The sequence below is a fragment of the Schistocerca nitens genome, chromosome 7 (assembly GCF_023898315.1).
Source record: "Schistocerca nitens isolate TAMUIC-IGC-003100 chromosome 7, iqSchNite1.1, whole genome shotgun sequence".
Lineage (NCBI taxonomy): Eukaryota > Metazoa > Arthropoda > Insecta > Orthoptera > Acrididae > Schistocerca > Schistocerca nitens.
Window position 1 is genome coordinate 568,953,732 of NC_064620.1, and position 15,608 is coordinate 568,969,339.

Consider the following 15,608-nt stretch of genomic DNA (forward strand, 5'->3'; position numbering starts at 1 on the left):
GCGCCTCAGCTACACTATGTCGGCGATTGCTGCGCAAACAAGTTCTCCACGTACGCGTACACCACCATTACTCTACCACGCAAACATAGATGTTACATTCGCCTGGGGGGGTCCACCGGGGGCCGAACCGCACAGTAACCCTGGGTTCGGTGTGGGGTGGTGGAAGGGTTAAGTGGACTGCGGTAGTCGTTGTGGAATTGAGGCAGGGACGGAGCCTCTACGTCGTTTCTAGGTACCCGGTTAAAATAACATGACAATAAGGGTGTGGTAAGAAGTGAACATTGTCCTTTTCAAAGGACTGTCAGATCGTATTCACCTGAGGTGACCTCAAAACCGAAGAAAAATAAACGTGGGTGGACACTCCTAAAAGCGAAGGTAATGACTTATACCATCTCACGCAATCACTGATAATGAATGTATGTTGCGGTATACCAGGATCTGCAAAGCTAGAGACGATTTATTACGATTTGTTTCCTTATATGTATGTTTCAGTGAGATAAATAAGGATGATATAAACGTACAGGGTACTGGAGGCTCAGCACCTGGCTTCAGCCGATTAATTGTTTTTGCCTGTTTTGGGGATTTAGGCGGGTAGAATGTGGTGGTTTCAAATAAGTTCAGGATCAAAATCAGTTTCCATGAGACACGGAATGGATGCCTGACCAACGGAGTACTGCTGCACCCACAAACTGATTCCATCATTACTTCTCCATACTCCCCTGTTCGCCTCCTGCCAAACTACATTGCAGCATCCACCAGCGGATTTTGAAATGGATCCGCCGCCTGTATAGTGTATGTGTCAACAGGAGCAGTAGTTTAGTATGGGTCAGCACGCACAGTGGTTCAGTGTTGCCACTTGTATGTGTCCGCAGTGTCGCCCTCGCCTGGTCCCGGGCCCGAGCTGTCACCGTGCATCATCCCCGTGACGGGAGTCGAGGGGTACGTGAACCGCAGCGACATCGACCGCCACTGCCCCGAGCGTGTCAACCAGAGCACCCTGTGGCACAGCCCGCTGGAGGGCATGTGGGTCATCAATGTCACTGTTGGCTGGAAGGTGAGTTCACAACATCGCTCCTATTCCACTACAAGAACAGATGGCCAAACTGTGTGTGGTGTGCGTACTGTAAGGCCTTCAGTACACACACCATCAGATTATTTGACTTGTCGCTCTAACGAAGTAGGCGAGTGTCAGCAATATATCTCGTGGTCTTATCGTGGCGTGTTTATCTTCTGCCATTAGGTCAGACGATAGAAATGCCACTTGCACGCTTAGAGTAGCAGATTGACGGTAATCAACTTTAAACAGAACTTGAGTAATTTTCACACACATTTATTAAAATAATAACAAGCATAAAAATTACTTAACTTGGTTATAGATGCTATTTACAATTGACAATCTGAAGTTCCTTTGGTATTGGTAGGTTAATCTTATTCTCACATATATCTCTGATATTTGACAAATGTGTCTATACATTTATCTTCATGGCTATGTACAGGAATATGGTAATCTTATTAGGCGCAGACTGAAACTTGACTATAGACTGGTACAGACAAATGTAACACTCCTACAGACTAATGCAGACTGACTAATCGGAGGTCTGTACACTCGTTATAATACCTCGCGCATTCATGTATCACTTTGTGAGTGTGATCCGCGAGGAGAAAAGGTTCTACGTTAGCAGCAATCTCATTGGCTGCGTTACATATTAATACGAGGATCGGCGGAAGCAGAATTTGGTCCGTCTCTATGGCAGCGCCATCTCGTAATTCGGAGACGGACGAGCGCTGCGCCTGTGCTGTTGTGCTTGGCGGGGCGCGCTCTAGTGGGAAAGTTGTGTACGCGCTGGCTACGCGGAACTATGTGCACAACACTGTGCCATGCCAGTGTACAATCATGTGTAAAAACTTGGAAACTTGTGTGATACAAGTAGGTAAAAGTAGGTAATTTGAACATGAATCTTGCTAACGATGAAATCGTAGGACATTACTTGTCATTCCGGTTGTTAGTGTGAGCCTAATCACATACGGGGTGAATCACCTAAAACTTCCACCGCAAACATTGCGCAAAGTGCTGCTGATCAGCGATTTTCACGAATGATAGTCACGGGCTTGTATTGTTAGCCAATAAACAGATTGTAATAATGCTTTTAAGTGTATTTTTTGTACAAACATGTACTTTTAAATGGAACAATGGCTATTCTCGCTAACAAACTAATATTAGGGTAAAATTGAATGTCAGTGGTGTTTGTTGCAGGATTCTACTGTATTACGAATTATCGTATTTTGAAAAGTTTCCACACCGTCACTTGTTTGTGCCACTCGACATGCTTAGCTGCTAGGTGCAACAGTGTTATGTTTGCTTACAGTATGCTTGTGTGTTCCCCTTGAGTGCATTGCGACTTCCCAGGCAGATAGCGTGTGGCAGTCCAAGCAGTAGTTCGAGAGTGGACGATGGGATTTACTAATGCAGAAAAAGCCGACTTTCTCATGGTGTATGGAGAATATAGGAAGAATGCAGTTTGGTCTTGGATGGTGTATACAGAAAAATATCTCAAGAGATCTTTTCAAGTCGTACCGTAACACCTAGACACTGTGACAGAAGGAAATAAGTGACGACAGAAGAAGGGGACGTTAATGTTCTTGCTGCTGTTGCAGTTGGTCCACACATTAGCTTCTTCGCAGTGGTACGAGGAAGTGGCATGAGTCAGGCAAGCGACCCACGCATTCTCCATAGAGATACGTTCCATACCAGTCACATCTCTCTTCATCAAGACCTGAATGGAAACGATTGTGAGAATCGTTTTAGCTTCTGTACATGGGCATAGGACAGGATACTCCAGTTCCTTGTGTAGTAATGAAGCCACATTTACCAACCATGGCCAGGTCAACCACCAAATATGCGCTGTTGGTCTGTTGAGAATCCCCGTTGGCATCGTCAGGTGGAACGTCAGTGTCCATGGAATGTAAACGTGTGGTGTGAAACAGCGAACCATCACCCCATGGGCTCGTTTCTCACAGACGGAACACTGAACGCGCCCAAGTACCGCAGTCTCCTAACAGACCATCTTCCAAGGATGTTAGAAGATGTTCCTCTTCAGATTAGGAGGTACCTGTGATGTCATAATGATGGCTGTGCAGTCCATACTGCACGAACTACTGCAGCGTGTCATCACCAATTTTTACCAAATCATTGGATTGGACGCAGAGGACCTGTAACTTTGCCGGTCCGTTCCCCAGATTTGGTGCCAGTAGACTTTTTTCTGTGGAGAAAGCTGAAAGACGACGTCTACAAGGACATACTAACTACACCTGATCATATGCAAAGATGTGTTACTACAGCCTGCTCGGACATCTCCGCTGAAATCTTAGCACATATGCAACAGTCCTTCCATACCAGACTGGAAGCGTGTATTGTATTCTTGATGACGGGTACTCCATATTTCTCTCGTAAATCATTCTGAACACAACCTGTGATGATCAGTTCTCTCGTTACTGGCCAGAATCACAAAACTAGTGTATGCATTTGTGTTCTTCAGTGTGTGCTACCACAGGTACTGTACATATGTCGATATTGGGATTTATCAAAATCTCTCTGAAACGACTCTCACTAGAAGCCTGCAATGAACACCACTGACATTCTAATTTACCTACTTTATTCCATTTGAAAAAACTGTACATTTGCACAAAAATATACTTTATCATTTTAATCTTTTGATTGGCTAACATTACGAGCTCCTGACTACCAGTTCACTTTCAAAAAACCGCACATCAGTCGCTCTTTCAATTCCCGCAATATTTTCGGTGCAAGTTTTAGGTGATTCCCCTGTATACGACGAATTGGGGCACTAACTTAGAACTGTTATCTGCAACTATTAAAAACTCTTTGTGCACTTATCTGTTGAGAAGAGAAGTGCCTCATCCAGTATCCAGCCCAATGATGAAAAGACATCGTTGAGGTTCATATTTATCACAAAGAGATGATGCACAAATCAGTATAACACTTAGACGACTTCGGCTGGTGTAAATCGATCTGAACTGATCTCTTCATTTTAAGATGTTAAAAAATTGCGTCCTATAGTGCTGAGAAAGTGTCGTTTTCTGTAATTTTTTTTGTAACTCAATGTTTGAGCCAGTCTTTGACATTAACACAAAAATACCTTTAAATCTGTTTTCGTCCCTGGATAAAGAGCGTGTAAACGATGAAGGACAGGAACGTTGTAGCATATATTTCCTTCACTTTATCGTATTCTGGATTTATTTCTGGAAAAGGAAACCTGTAACAATGTAACATCGGCAGGTCATCTGACAACATCCTGAAATGTCTTACCATTAATACACTGGCTATCATTTTGCAAGAAACGATAATGGGTCGAAAAATTTATATCTATTCTTCATGACGTGTACTTCATATTTCGCTCGTAAATCTTTGTTCATAGGTAGAAATTCAGAAAATATACTCGAAAATTTCCACATTTCCAGTCGTTTATTAAAAGCAATTTGCTCTACTATTTTTCGTAATTTAGTTGTAACACAGATTTAGTGTTATAACATAGATATTATAAACACCGAATTTCTCTACATACGAGGGTTGGAACTTTCATAGTGGCAACTATTTATTTAAAGCTCGTACAAAATAGATACCTGCTTCGAAGTTTTACTGACCTTCAAAGTAGTCACCAACATTGTGTATAGCCCGTTACCAGCGATGTGGAAGTCGTAAGATACTTTTAGTAGTGCCAGTTGCGTTCACAGTTCGAGCGGCGCGGTCTATTGGTTCAAATGGCTCTGAGCACTATGGGACTTAACTGCTGAGGTCATCAGTCCCCTAGAACTTAGAACTGCTTAAACCTAACTAACCTAAGGATATCACACACGTCCACGCCCGAGGCAGGATTCGAAACTGTGACCGTAGCGGTCGCGCGGTTCCAGACTGTAGCGCCTAGAACCGCTCGGACACCCCGGCCGGCCGCGGCCTATTGCCCGACGAATTTGTAGCAGTTCTGAAGCGAATGACGTCAAGTGTTTCCTTCAGTTTAGAAATCGAGTTGAACTTACAAGGGCTTAAGTCAGGGCAATGCAGTAAGTGGTATAGCACTTAGGAGCCCCATCAGTCAAACAAATCAGTAAGAGCTTGCACTTTACGTGCTTCAGCATTGTCCTGCAAAATGATGGACAGGTCCTGCAGAAAGTGTCATCACTTCTGTCTCTATGCTGTTCACTTTTGGAACACAACCTACGACCAGCTTAGAAACAGAAGTGATGACACTCTCTGCAGGACCTGTCCATCATTTTGCAGGACAATGCTCAAGCACGTACAGTGCAAGCTCTCACCAATTTGTTTGACTGATGGAGCTGCTAAGTGCTATGCCACCTACTGCACTCCCCTGACTTAAGCTGTCGTAATTTCAACTCGATTTCAATCTGAAGGAAACACTTCGCAGTATTCGCTTCAGAACTGCTACAAATTCGTCTGGCCATAGACCGCGCCGCTCGAACTGTCAACACAACTGACAGTGCTAAGATTACGCTGGGACTTCCATATCGCTGGCAACGGGCTATACACAATGCTGGTGACTACTTTGAAGGTCAGTAAAACTTTGAAACACGTATCTATTTTGAACTAGCTGTAAATAAATAGTTGCCATAATTAAAGTTCCAACCCTCGAATATTTTGAAATGGCAAAAGTTTCATGCTCCATTAATTGTCTCATGCTGTAATTGATGTGTAGTCTGGTCGCCAGTTTCTTATGAATACACATAATAACATTTCTGCTTGTACACTCCTGGAAATGGAAAAAAGAACACATTGACACCGGTGTGTCAGACCCACCATACTTGCTCCGGACACTGCGGGAGGGCTGTACAAGCAATGATCACACGCACGGCACAGCGGACACACCAGGAACCGCGGTGTTGGCCGTCGAATGGCGCTAGCTGCGCAGCATTTGTGCACCGCCGCCGTCAGTGTCAGCCAGTTTGCCGTGGCATACGGAGCTCCATCGCAAACACTGGTGGCATGCCGCGACACCGTGGACGTGAACCGTATGTGCAGTTGACGGACTTTGAGCGAGGGCGTATAGTGGGCATGCGGGAGGCCGGGTGGACGTACCGCCGAATTGCTCAACACGTGGGGCGTGAGGTCTCCACAGTACATCGATGTTGTCGCCAGTGGTCGGCGGAAGGTGCACGTGCCCGTCGACCTGGGACCGGACCGCAGCGACGCACGGATGCACGCCAAGAACGTAGGATCCTACGCAGTTCCGTAGGGGACCGCACCGCCACTTCCCAGCAAATTAGGGACACTGTTGCTCCTGGGGTATCGGCGAGGACCATTCGCAACCGTCTCCATGAAGCTGGGCTACGGTCCCTCACACCGTTAGGCCGTCTTCCGCTCACGCCCCAACATCGTGCAGCCCGTCTCCAGTGGTGTCGCGACAGGCGTGAATGGAGGGACGAATGGAGACGTGTCGTCTTCAGCGATGAGAGTCGCTTCTGCCTTGGTGCCAATGATGGTATGCGTGTTTGGCGCCGTGCAGGTGAGCGCCACAATCAGGACTGCATACGACCGAGGCACACAGGGCCAACACCCGGCATCATGGTGTGGGGAGCGATCTCCTACACTGGCCGTACACCACTGGTGATCGTCGAGGGGACACTGAATAGTGCACGGTACATCCAAACCGTCATCGAACCCATCGTTCTACCATTCCTAGACCGGCAAAGGAACTTGCTGTTCCAACAGGACAATGCACGTCCGCATGTATCCCGTGCCACCCAACGTGCTCTAGAAGGTGTAAGTCAACTACCCTGGCCAGCAAGATCTCCGGATCTGTCCCCCATTGAGCATGTTTGGGACTGGATGAAGCGTCGTCTCACGCGGTCTGCACGTCCAGCACGAACGCTGGTCCAACTGAGGCGCCAGGTGGAAATGGCATGGCAAGCCGTTCCACAGGACTACATCCAGCATCTCTACGATCGTCTCCATGGGAGAATAGCAGCCTGCATTGCTGCGAAAGGTGGATATACACTGTACTAGTGCCGACATTGTGCATGCTCTGTTGCCTGTGTCTATGTGCCTGTGATTCTGTCAGTGTGATCATGTGATGTATCTGCCCCAGGAATGTGTCAATAAAGTTTCCCCTTCCTGGGACAATGAATTCACGGTGTTCTTATTTCAATTTCCAGGAGTGTATTTGCAATGTACTGACTACCTTATTAACCCAAGAATGGAAGCGTTTCTGATACTATACCATGAAGAATATGACATGTAAGATCTGAATAATTTGAAGGAAACGATGAAAGCTTTTCCTGCGGCATTATTCGTCTTGTGAGTGATAGGCTGCGTCCAGTGACGATTTCCAGTGCTAAGCCAAAATCTGTATAGCAGAGAAGCACTTACACTCATGGTGCTAAATATTCAATGTACATAATCAAATTCTTGTAGTGCCTTACATTTTCTACTCTCTACTGGGCTCTCTTGAACCACAGAACATATTCTCGATGTGTTAACATACGTATTGTTACGACGTGCCTTCATATGGTTAGCGCTCATCACATGCTCCTTTCCTTGACTATTTCACAGAGGACCATCTTGTTTCTCATTTGATCAGTCTACTTAATCTTCACTTACCCTCCGTGGACACCACACCCCAGACGCCTCGATTCCCTACGTTTCTGATTGCACCATAGTCCTCGAGTTCGTGGCAAGAAGCGAGGAAAATCAGCAGTGACTGAGGTCGAGTTTTGCTTCTCCGATGACATGTCTTGCAGCCAGATTCCTGTTACCGGATCCTTAACCTCAAGATAAAGTATGCTGCGGACGCAGGCGGGAGAGGAAGCGGTGCAAGTATCTGAACGTTCTGAAGGAAAATTAGACGCGAGTTACAGTCCTGGAAGTATGAGATCTCATTTCAAACATGTGCGTGAAATGACAAAGAGCGCTAAATTCCGGATTAAATGCAACGTAGTATCATTGGAAGTTTGGTGCTGCGTCAGGTTCATTGACCCTTTGTCGTTTGATTGTTGTAATATATTACAAGGACAGTTTGTGATGTCCAGTGCAAGGGCCCGCGAGGTTCTTCATACGCTATGTGCCCTGTGTGCAAAATCCCCCTGGGAGGTGCGCCGGTTTCATCAAAGATTTTCCGTGTGGAAATGCGACTGCGCTAGTCGACAAAAAAAGGCAGCCCCTACCAATGTCCCGCTTCTGCCGCTGCGCAGCACCACTAAATTATCTCACAGAGTATTAAACCTGGAACGCAAATACTTTGTCTCGTGGCCGCTGTACTTGCCCGTGAACAAATTTTCTTTTGTTGCGCCCGGTGCTTGTATTGCGTAATATTAATGAGCGCTTGGCAGTTTGCGCCTGTAACCGGATAGTGCTATCGCGCTATCAAGTTCAACTCTTGCAGCGATTCATGGCTTTATGGGGTAATACAATCTCTCTGTAGTACAGATGCGGTCTGTCGTTTGAATAAAGCAGCTATGTAGCATAGTTGCCACTGGAACTAAAGGATCACTTCTCTCTTCCGAGGATTTTCATGTGACATCCACCTCTCTCTACACGAGCCGGATGGAAAGTTGGATTAGTTTTCTGGTGTGCAGCGTTCAAAAAAATAAAAAAAATAATAATACACTGAATTGCCAAAGAAACTGGTACACCTACCTAATGTCTTGTATGACCCTTCGAGCGTGCAAAAGTGCCGAAACACGACGTGGCATGGACTCTACTAAGGTCTGAAGTAGTTCTGGAGGGAAATGACACCATGAATCCTGCAGGAGGCCGGCCGAAGTGGCCGTGCGGTTAAAGGCGCTGCAGTCTGGAACCGCAAGACCGCAACGGTCGCAGGTTCGACTCCTGCCTCGGGCATGGATGTTTGTGATGTCCTTAGGTTAGTTAGGTTTAACTAGTTCTAAGTTCTAGGGGACTAATGACCTCAGCAGTTGAGTCCCATAGTGCTCAGAGCCATTTGAACCAATCCTGCAGGACTGTCAATAAATTCGTAAGTCTACGAGGCGGTGGAGATCTCTTCTGAACGACACGTTGCAAGGCATCCTAGATATGCCCAATAATGTTCATTTCTGGGGAGGCTGGCGGCTAGCCGACGTGTTTAAACTCAAAAGAGTATTCCTGGAGTCACTCTGTAGCAATTCTGGATGCGTGGGGTATCGCATTGTCCTGCTGGAATTGCCCAGGTCCGTCTGAAAGCACAATGGACATGAATGGATGCAGGTAATCACACAGGATGCTTACGTACATGCCACCTGTCTGAATCGTATGTAGACGTAGCAGGGGTCACATATCACTCCAACTGCACACGCCCCACACAATTACAGAGCCTGCACCACCTTTATCAGTCCCCTGCTGACATGCAGGGTGAATGAATTAATGAGGTTGTCTCCATGCCCATCCACGTCCATTTTCTCGATACAATTTGAAACGAGACTCGTCCAACCAGGCAACAAGTTTGCAGTCATCAACAGTCCAATATCAGTGATGACAGGCCTAGGCGAGGCGTAAAGCTTTGTGACGTGCAGTCATCAATGGTACACGAATGAGCTTTCGGCTCCAAAAGCCCATATAGATGGTGTTTCGTTGAATGGTTCGCACACAGACACTTAATGCCCCAGCATTGAAATCTGCAGCAATCTGCGGAAGATAGTACTTCTGTGACGCTGAACTATTCTCTTCAGTCGCTCTTGCAGGATATTTTTCCGGCCGCACTGATATCTGTGATTTGATGCTATACCGGATTCCTGACATTCACGGTACACTCATGAAATGGTCGTACGGTAAAATCTCCGCTTCATAGCTACCTCGGAGATGCCGTGTCCCAAAGCATTTGCACTGACTATAAAACCACGTTCAAACTCACTTAAATCTTGATAACCTGCCATTGTAGCAGCAGTAACCGATCTAACAACTGCGCCAAACACTTGTTGTTATATAGGCGTTGCTGACCGCAGCGCCCTATTCTGCCTGTTTACGTATATCTATGTTTGAATAAGCATTACCTATACCAATTTCTTTGGCGCCTCAGTGTATATAAATGAATGACTGTCTCTCTTGGTATTTACTTATTCTTTAGCATGTGTTCTCATTGTGTGGGGAGAAATTCGAAATATGAGCACAATAATATTCTGCTTCCTTTTCTAACGGAGCAGATCAATCTGCATTATGAAACTCTGTGTTGATTAGTTCACACTGAGAAACAACGAAACAAGAATTTCCGTTATCTTTGTTTTATTTTGCTTCAAATGGCCCTGAGCACTGTTTTATTTTCAGAACGTAAATTATCTGAGTCACAAATGTGCACTCATGTATAGAATACTAAATAAATACAACTATGGAAACTTCTTTTGCAGTATTATTCAGATAGTTGTGCCTCTTGCAATGACAAGTACTTACATATATCAGAGCTCAACTGAAAGACCTGTAATTTAATCAGCCGATGAAGGTGAACCTACATCTCTGGAACTACCCTCGTCTGCGTAGAGAGGAAGGCAACTGAACCCACAGAGTAAAAAATGTATTGTTGTCTTGCTACAGATCGCAAAAGACTCCATCATTAAATTATATCGTAATAAATGATCTTGGTACGCTGAAGGCGTAAAAATGAAACACATACACCACAAGTCGGACGCTCATCTGTTGATACTGTACTGATGGCTGTCCAGCAGGTGTCAAGGCACTTCCCTAACAGGCAGAAATGTCGGTGCAATCCTACGAAAATGGCTCGTTCATAAATAGTGTGCTTCCGCCTATTCACCTGAGTTGTTTACCCCATTTTATACACAGCGTCTCGACGAACGACCCAGTCGTCGTCTTCAGGTGGTATGTACACGGGGTGAAATTTTCCATCGTGTACAAACTCTAGGGACTGATCGGCGAGAGGATACGGAACAAAAAAGGTCCAATGAAATTTTTCCGGAAATGAATGGCTTCCATGTCATATATTGTTACAGAGACTGCAGTCCCATACGCGCTGTACCATGCAGCCAGTTACAGTGTGTGTTAAAAATGGTTTCCATTCGCCTCAACGTATGCGTGTATGCGCTCTTGTATGTTCTGTCTCACTCGCTGACATTGGTTGGCCTGCATCTGAACAGTGTCAAGGGCAGCGTGAATACGCTGCTCCAGTGTCCCCACATCTGGAAGGGCTCTGCATGCACGATGGCTGCATAACAAGAAATCGCACTGGTTGAGATCAGGTGAACGAGCAGGCCACGCAACTGGACCCCTCGTCTGATCATCGACCAGGGAAGACACGATTGAGACGCGTCCGAACGTTAACGGCGAAGTGGTCTGGAGCATCATCATGTAGTAGCCACATAACCTTCGAATCATCAATGGCACTTCTTACGGCAGGGGAGGCAAAGTTACCTGCAAGGAACGCCGATAGTTCAGGCCCGTTAGGCGACGTGGATGCAAGACTAGTCCTAAAATACTTTCGCCAATTATCCCGGCTCACTTATTCCCGCTGCACCGACGCTGATGATTCGCTGTCACCATACTATGGGGGCTCCTCATATTATCCCACACATGACAGTTATGAAAGTTTAAGGTACGACTCTCTGTAAAGACGACCTCATCCGTGAATAGAATGGGTGAGACAAATCGCGGAATCGTAGATGACTGGTGCACAAACAGGTGACAAAACTGCTCCCGATGTGGAAGTCTGTCGCTAGTAAGCCCTGCACACGCTGCAAGCGATAAGGATTGTAATAATTGTCATGAGGATGTTCCACACGGTCATCTGGCTTATCTTGTACTGGTGGGCCAACTGCCTGGTACAGACACCGAGGTCACCTTCCATAATGTTAATAACATTGTACTCAAAGTCTGATGTTAGAACATTTAGGGTACGTCATTCATGATTTCCTGCTTCCTGACACGACCCTGCGTCAAACAAACAGCGAAAGACTATTGCAAACATTGTTGTCGGCGGGGATAAATCTCCTGATGCAACCTTGCTGCTCGCCACCCGTTGCCATTTGCCTTTCCGTAAGTAAACACTATGTCGGGAAGGGAAGCTCTCGATTCGAATACGGAAACATTGTGTAGAACTGTATATCACGTCCACTAAAAGGTGACGCAACATTACCAATTACTATGGTAGGAGAGGGCGCTACATCATACGTATAGGAGCAGTACCACCCTCTAGGAGGAAAACATGCATACTGTAACTGTGGGTGCGTGGTACGGCGCGTATTAGGTCGCAGTCTCAGTAACGAAGTATGATTGAAGAAATGGTCTCTAGCATGGAAACCACGCATTCCCGGACGTAAGTTCATTAGACCTTCTTTGTTCCGTATCCTATCGTCGATCAGTCCCTAGCGTTTGTACACGGTGGAAAAACACAGGGTTCTACAAAAAGGTACGGCCAAACTTTCAGGAAACATTCCTCACACACAAATAAAGAAAAGATGTTATGTGGACATGTGTCCGGAAACGCTTGATTTCCATGTTAGAGATCATTTTAGTTTCGTCAGTATGTACTGTACTTCCTCGATTCACCGCCATGATTTCATACGGGATACTCTACCTGTGCTGCTAGAACATGTGCCTTTACAAGTACGACACAACATGTGGTTCATGCACGATGGAGTTCCTGCACATTTCAGTCAAAGTGTTCGTACGCTTCTCAACAACAGATTCGGTGACGGATGGATTGGTAGAGGCGGACCAATTCCGTGGCCTCCACGCTCTCCTGACCTCAACTCTGTTGACTTTCATTTATGGGGGCATTTGAAAGCTCTTGTCTACGCAACCCCGGTACCAAATGTAGACTCTTCGTGCTCGTATTGTGGACGGCTGTGATACAATACGCCATTCCCCTGGGCTGCATCGGCACATCAGGGATTCCATGCAACGGAGGGTGGATGCATGTATCCTCGCTAACGGAGGATATTTTGAACATTTCCTGTAACAAAGTGTTGTAGTCACGCTGGTACGTTCTGTTGCTGCGTGTTTCCATTCCATGATTAATGTGATTTGAAGAGAAGTAATAAAATGAGCTCTAACGTGGAAAGTAACCGTTTCCGGACACATGTCCACATAACACATTTTCTTTCTTTGTGTGTGAGGAATGTTTGCTGAAAGTTTTGCCGTACCTTTTTGTAACACCCTGTATATCCCAAGATGAATAGTGAAGAATGGTCAGTATTCAGGGATAGTAACGACTATTTGAAGCAGAAAATTTGGGCTCTAGAATGTATTATCTCAATTGCTATGAGCACTGCTTCTTCGATACTGTGAAACAAATCTAATCTACTGCAAGCTCTTCGCTTTGAGAATTGCTAGCATGGAACGTAGCAAGAGAAAAACTTCTAGAATCCACTCATCATAAGAATAAACCTGATGTGAACAAAAACAGACGCGATAGTTGGTCAGAAGCCGTGGCACACCTACATTGGTGTTGTTACGCTCTTAGAAGTAGGTCCTACTTATGTATTATATATCTTGATACTAGGCTACGTTAAATGAAACTTTAAGATATTCTAATTTATTAATAGCCATCAAAGTTTTGCTTAATCACGCTTTAGCTACGTAGTTTTCATTTCAAAAATCCCGTACAGTTACAGCCTCTGCAACGTTGTGCTCTGATTGTCACGCTGTTAATGCGCAGTATCAAAATGGCTGAGGCTGTCTCCTATTCCGTAGTGAAACACGTGCGTGGATCACGGTTAAAATGTGCCGAGAAATACGGAGATAATCGGCTTTGAAGTTTTCCCAGCGTTGTATGTAATGCAGTTGATAAAAGCACTGAGATAGAATGTGTAGCACAGTCGGTATCGTAATGGGATGTAAGCCAAATGCGGTTAATAGAGCGTTGGATTTTTTTTCTCGTTTAATTTGAAATACCTTCATCTCGCAATTATAAAACTCATCATCATTTTTTCTGAATAATGCACGTCTTCTTGTTTCTAATTTCATATTTGACGCGAAATTCCTGCTTCAATATCAAATACAAATTCTTAATCATTGAAGTTTCATGAAAGACTATTCATAGAAGTTGTTTCAATTAAGGAAACATAACAATATCATTTTTAAGACAAAAATGAAAAACTTAATCCTCGTTATTTGGATTATGTCCATCGTTTTATACCACAGAGGTAGATAAATATCGCAGAAACATAAAAAATAATCATTTTCACAGCATCGAGCACATCATACAAGTACTGTATTTTTACATTTGGTACTGTACTATTATAATATGAACCCAACAGTACTGATCTGGAGCCAAGCTGCGGGATTTGGCCCGAGAAGTAAGAAGACTGTTAAAGCGGCCAGACCTACTGGAACTAACGCACGCAGCTTTTTCACATGTCGCTGCCGGACGCTGACGGGAAATGCAGGTAGAACGGCTCGTCATAAAAGAAGAAGAGAAAATGCTGCGACTGGTTCGTTTCGTGGATTATGTTGCTGATACGTAGCAGGTGTTGATACGACACAGGTGACACTTCCAGAACTGAAATGTATGTCTCGGTTTCGGATAAGGAAAGAGGTAATAGATTACCAGACGACTGATTGTAAGTAATACCTTCAGTGGCTTCAATATTTAACTATACGGTGAAATCCTTCAATATTCTCTTACGTTACACGCAGCTTATGCAGAAAAATTACCCTGTGGTTGAGTCAGGAATTTTCATCATTCTTGTTTTTAATTACAATAATACGCTTCCTAAAAGCGATAACCTGTTCCGGTTTTCGTCTAGTCGTCTAAGGTGCGCATTGTCGGAGATTTGCAGTGTATTATTTCATTCTCCTTAAATATTAAATGGCATTAGAAGCTGTATTGCTCCACCGCTCGTATCTTTTTACTTGTGAACTGCAGCTGGCCACGTCACTGCAGGCTAGCTGTACCAGCTGACCGGCCAGTGCTGTCCAAGTTAAACGCGCCGGCAAAGCTGTTGTCCCGTATTATCGGTAAGTCGATGTGCGCGTAACACACAGCACAAAACGTACCCTCATTATCGTACTTGAGAGTACTCGAGATAGCTTGGCTGCGGTTCCACGTGAAACGGAAATCCAATGAGGTTCCAGCAAACGCAGAAGAATACATAGTGCAGTGTTTACATCAGGTTTATTCTTAAGATGAAAGGATTACAGTACCCATGGGCACTGAAGCGCATACCTTAACAGCTATGAACACATGTTCAGATAGGCTAGTGTGAAACACATCTCTTCTCTGGAACCAGAGAGCACAGCTTACGCATATTGCACCCCACTTTACTTGAGTTTATTGGTTTGAATGGTCGTTCCTGTCATATGTCTTATATATACTGCCTGACTTAATAGGTGGTGAATGTAATTTCTACATCTACATCTACATATACGTACATACTCCGCAATCCACCATACGGTGCGTGGCGGAGGGTACCTCTTACCACAAAAAGCATCTTCTCTCCGTGTTCCACTCCCAAACAGAACGAGGGAAAAATGACTGCCTATATGCCTCTCTACGAGCACTAATCCCTCATATCTTACCTTTGTGGTCTTTCCGCGAAATATAAGTTGGCGGCAGTAATATTGTACTGCAATCAGCCTCAAATGCTGGTTCTCTAAATTTCCTCAGTAGCGGTTCACGAAAAGAACGCCTCCTTTC

At 45.0% G+C, this 15,608-nt stretch overlaps 1 protein-coding gene across 1 annotated transcript in view; it reads left to right on the forward strand.

Annotated features, from left to right (window-relative positions):
• LOC126195752 (neuropilin and tolloid-like protein 2) overlaps positions 1-15,608 on the forward strand; it is a gene marked incomplete at its 3' end in the record, with an annotated part of 1,334,530 nt that overhangs the window by 201,633 nt on the left and 1,117,289 nt on the right. The window contains exon 3 of the mRNA XM_049934379.1: positions 873-1,054. Within this exon, the coding sequence (XP_049790336.1) occupies positions 873-1,054 (182 nt within the window). The remainder of the gene's footprint in view (positions 1-872; positions 1,055-15,608) is intronic.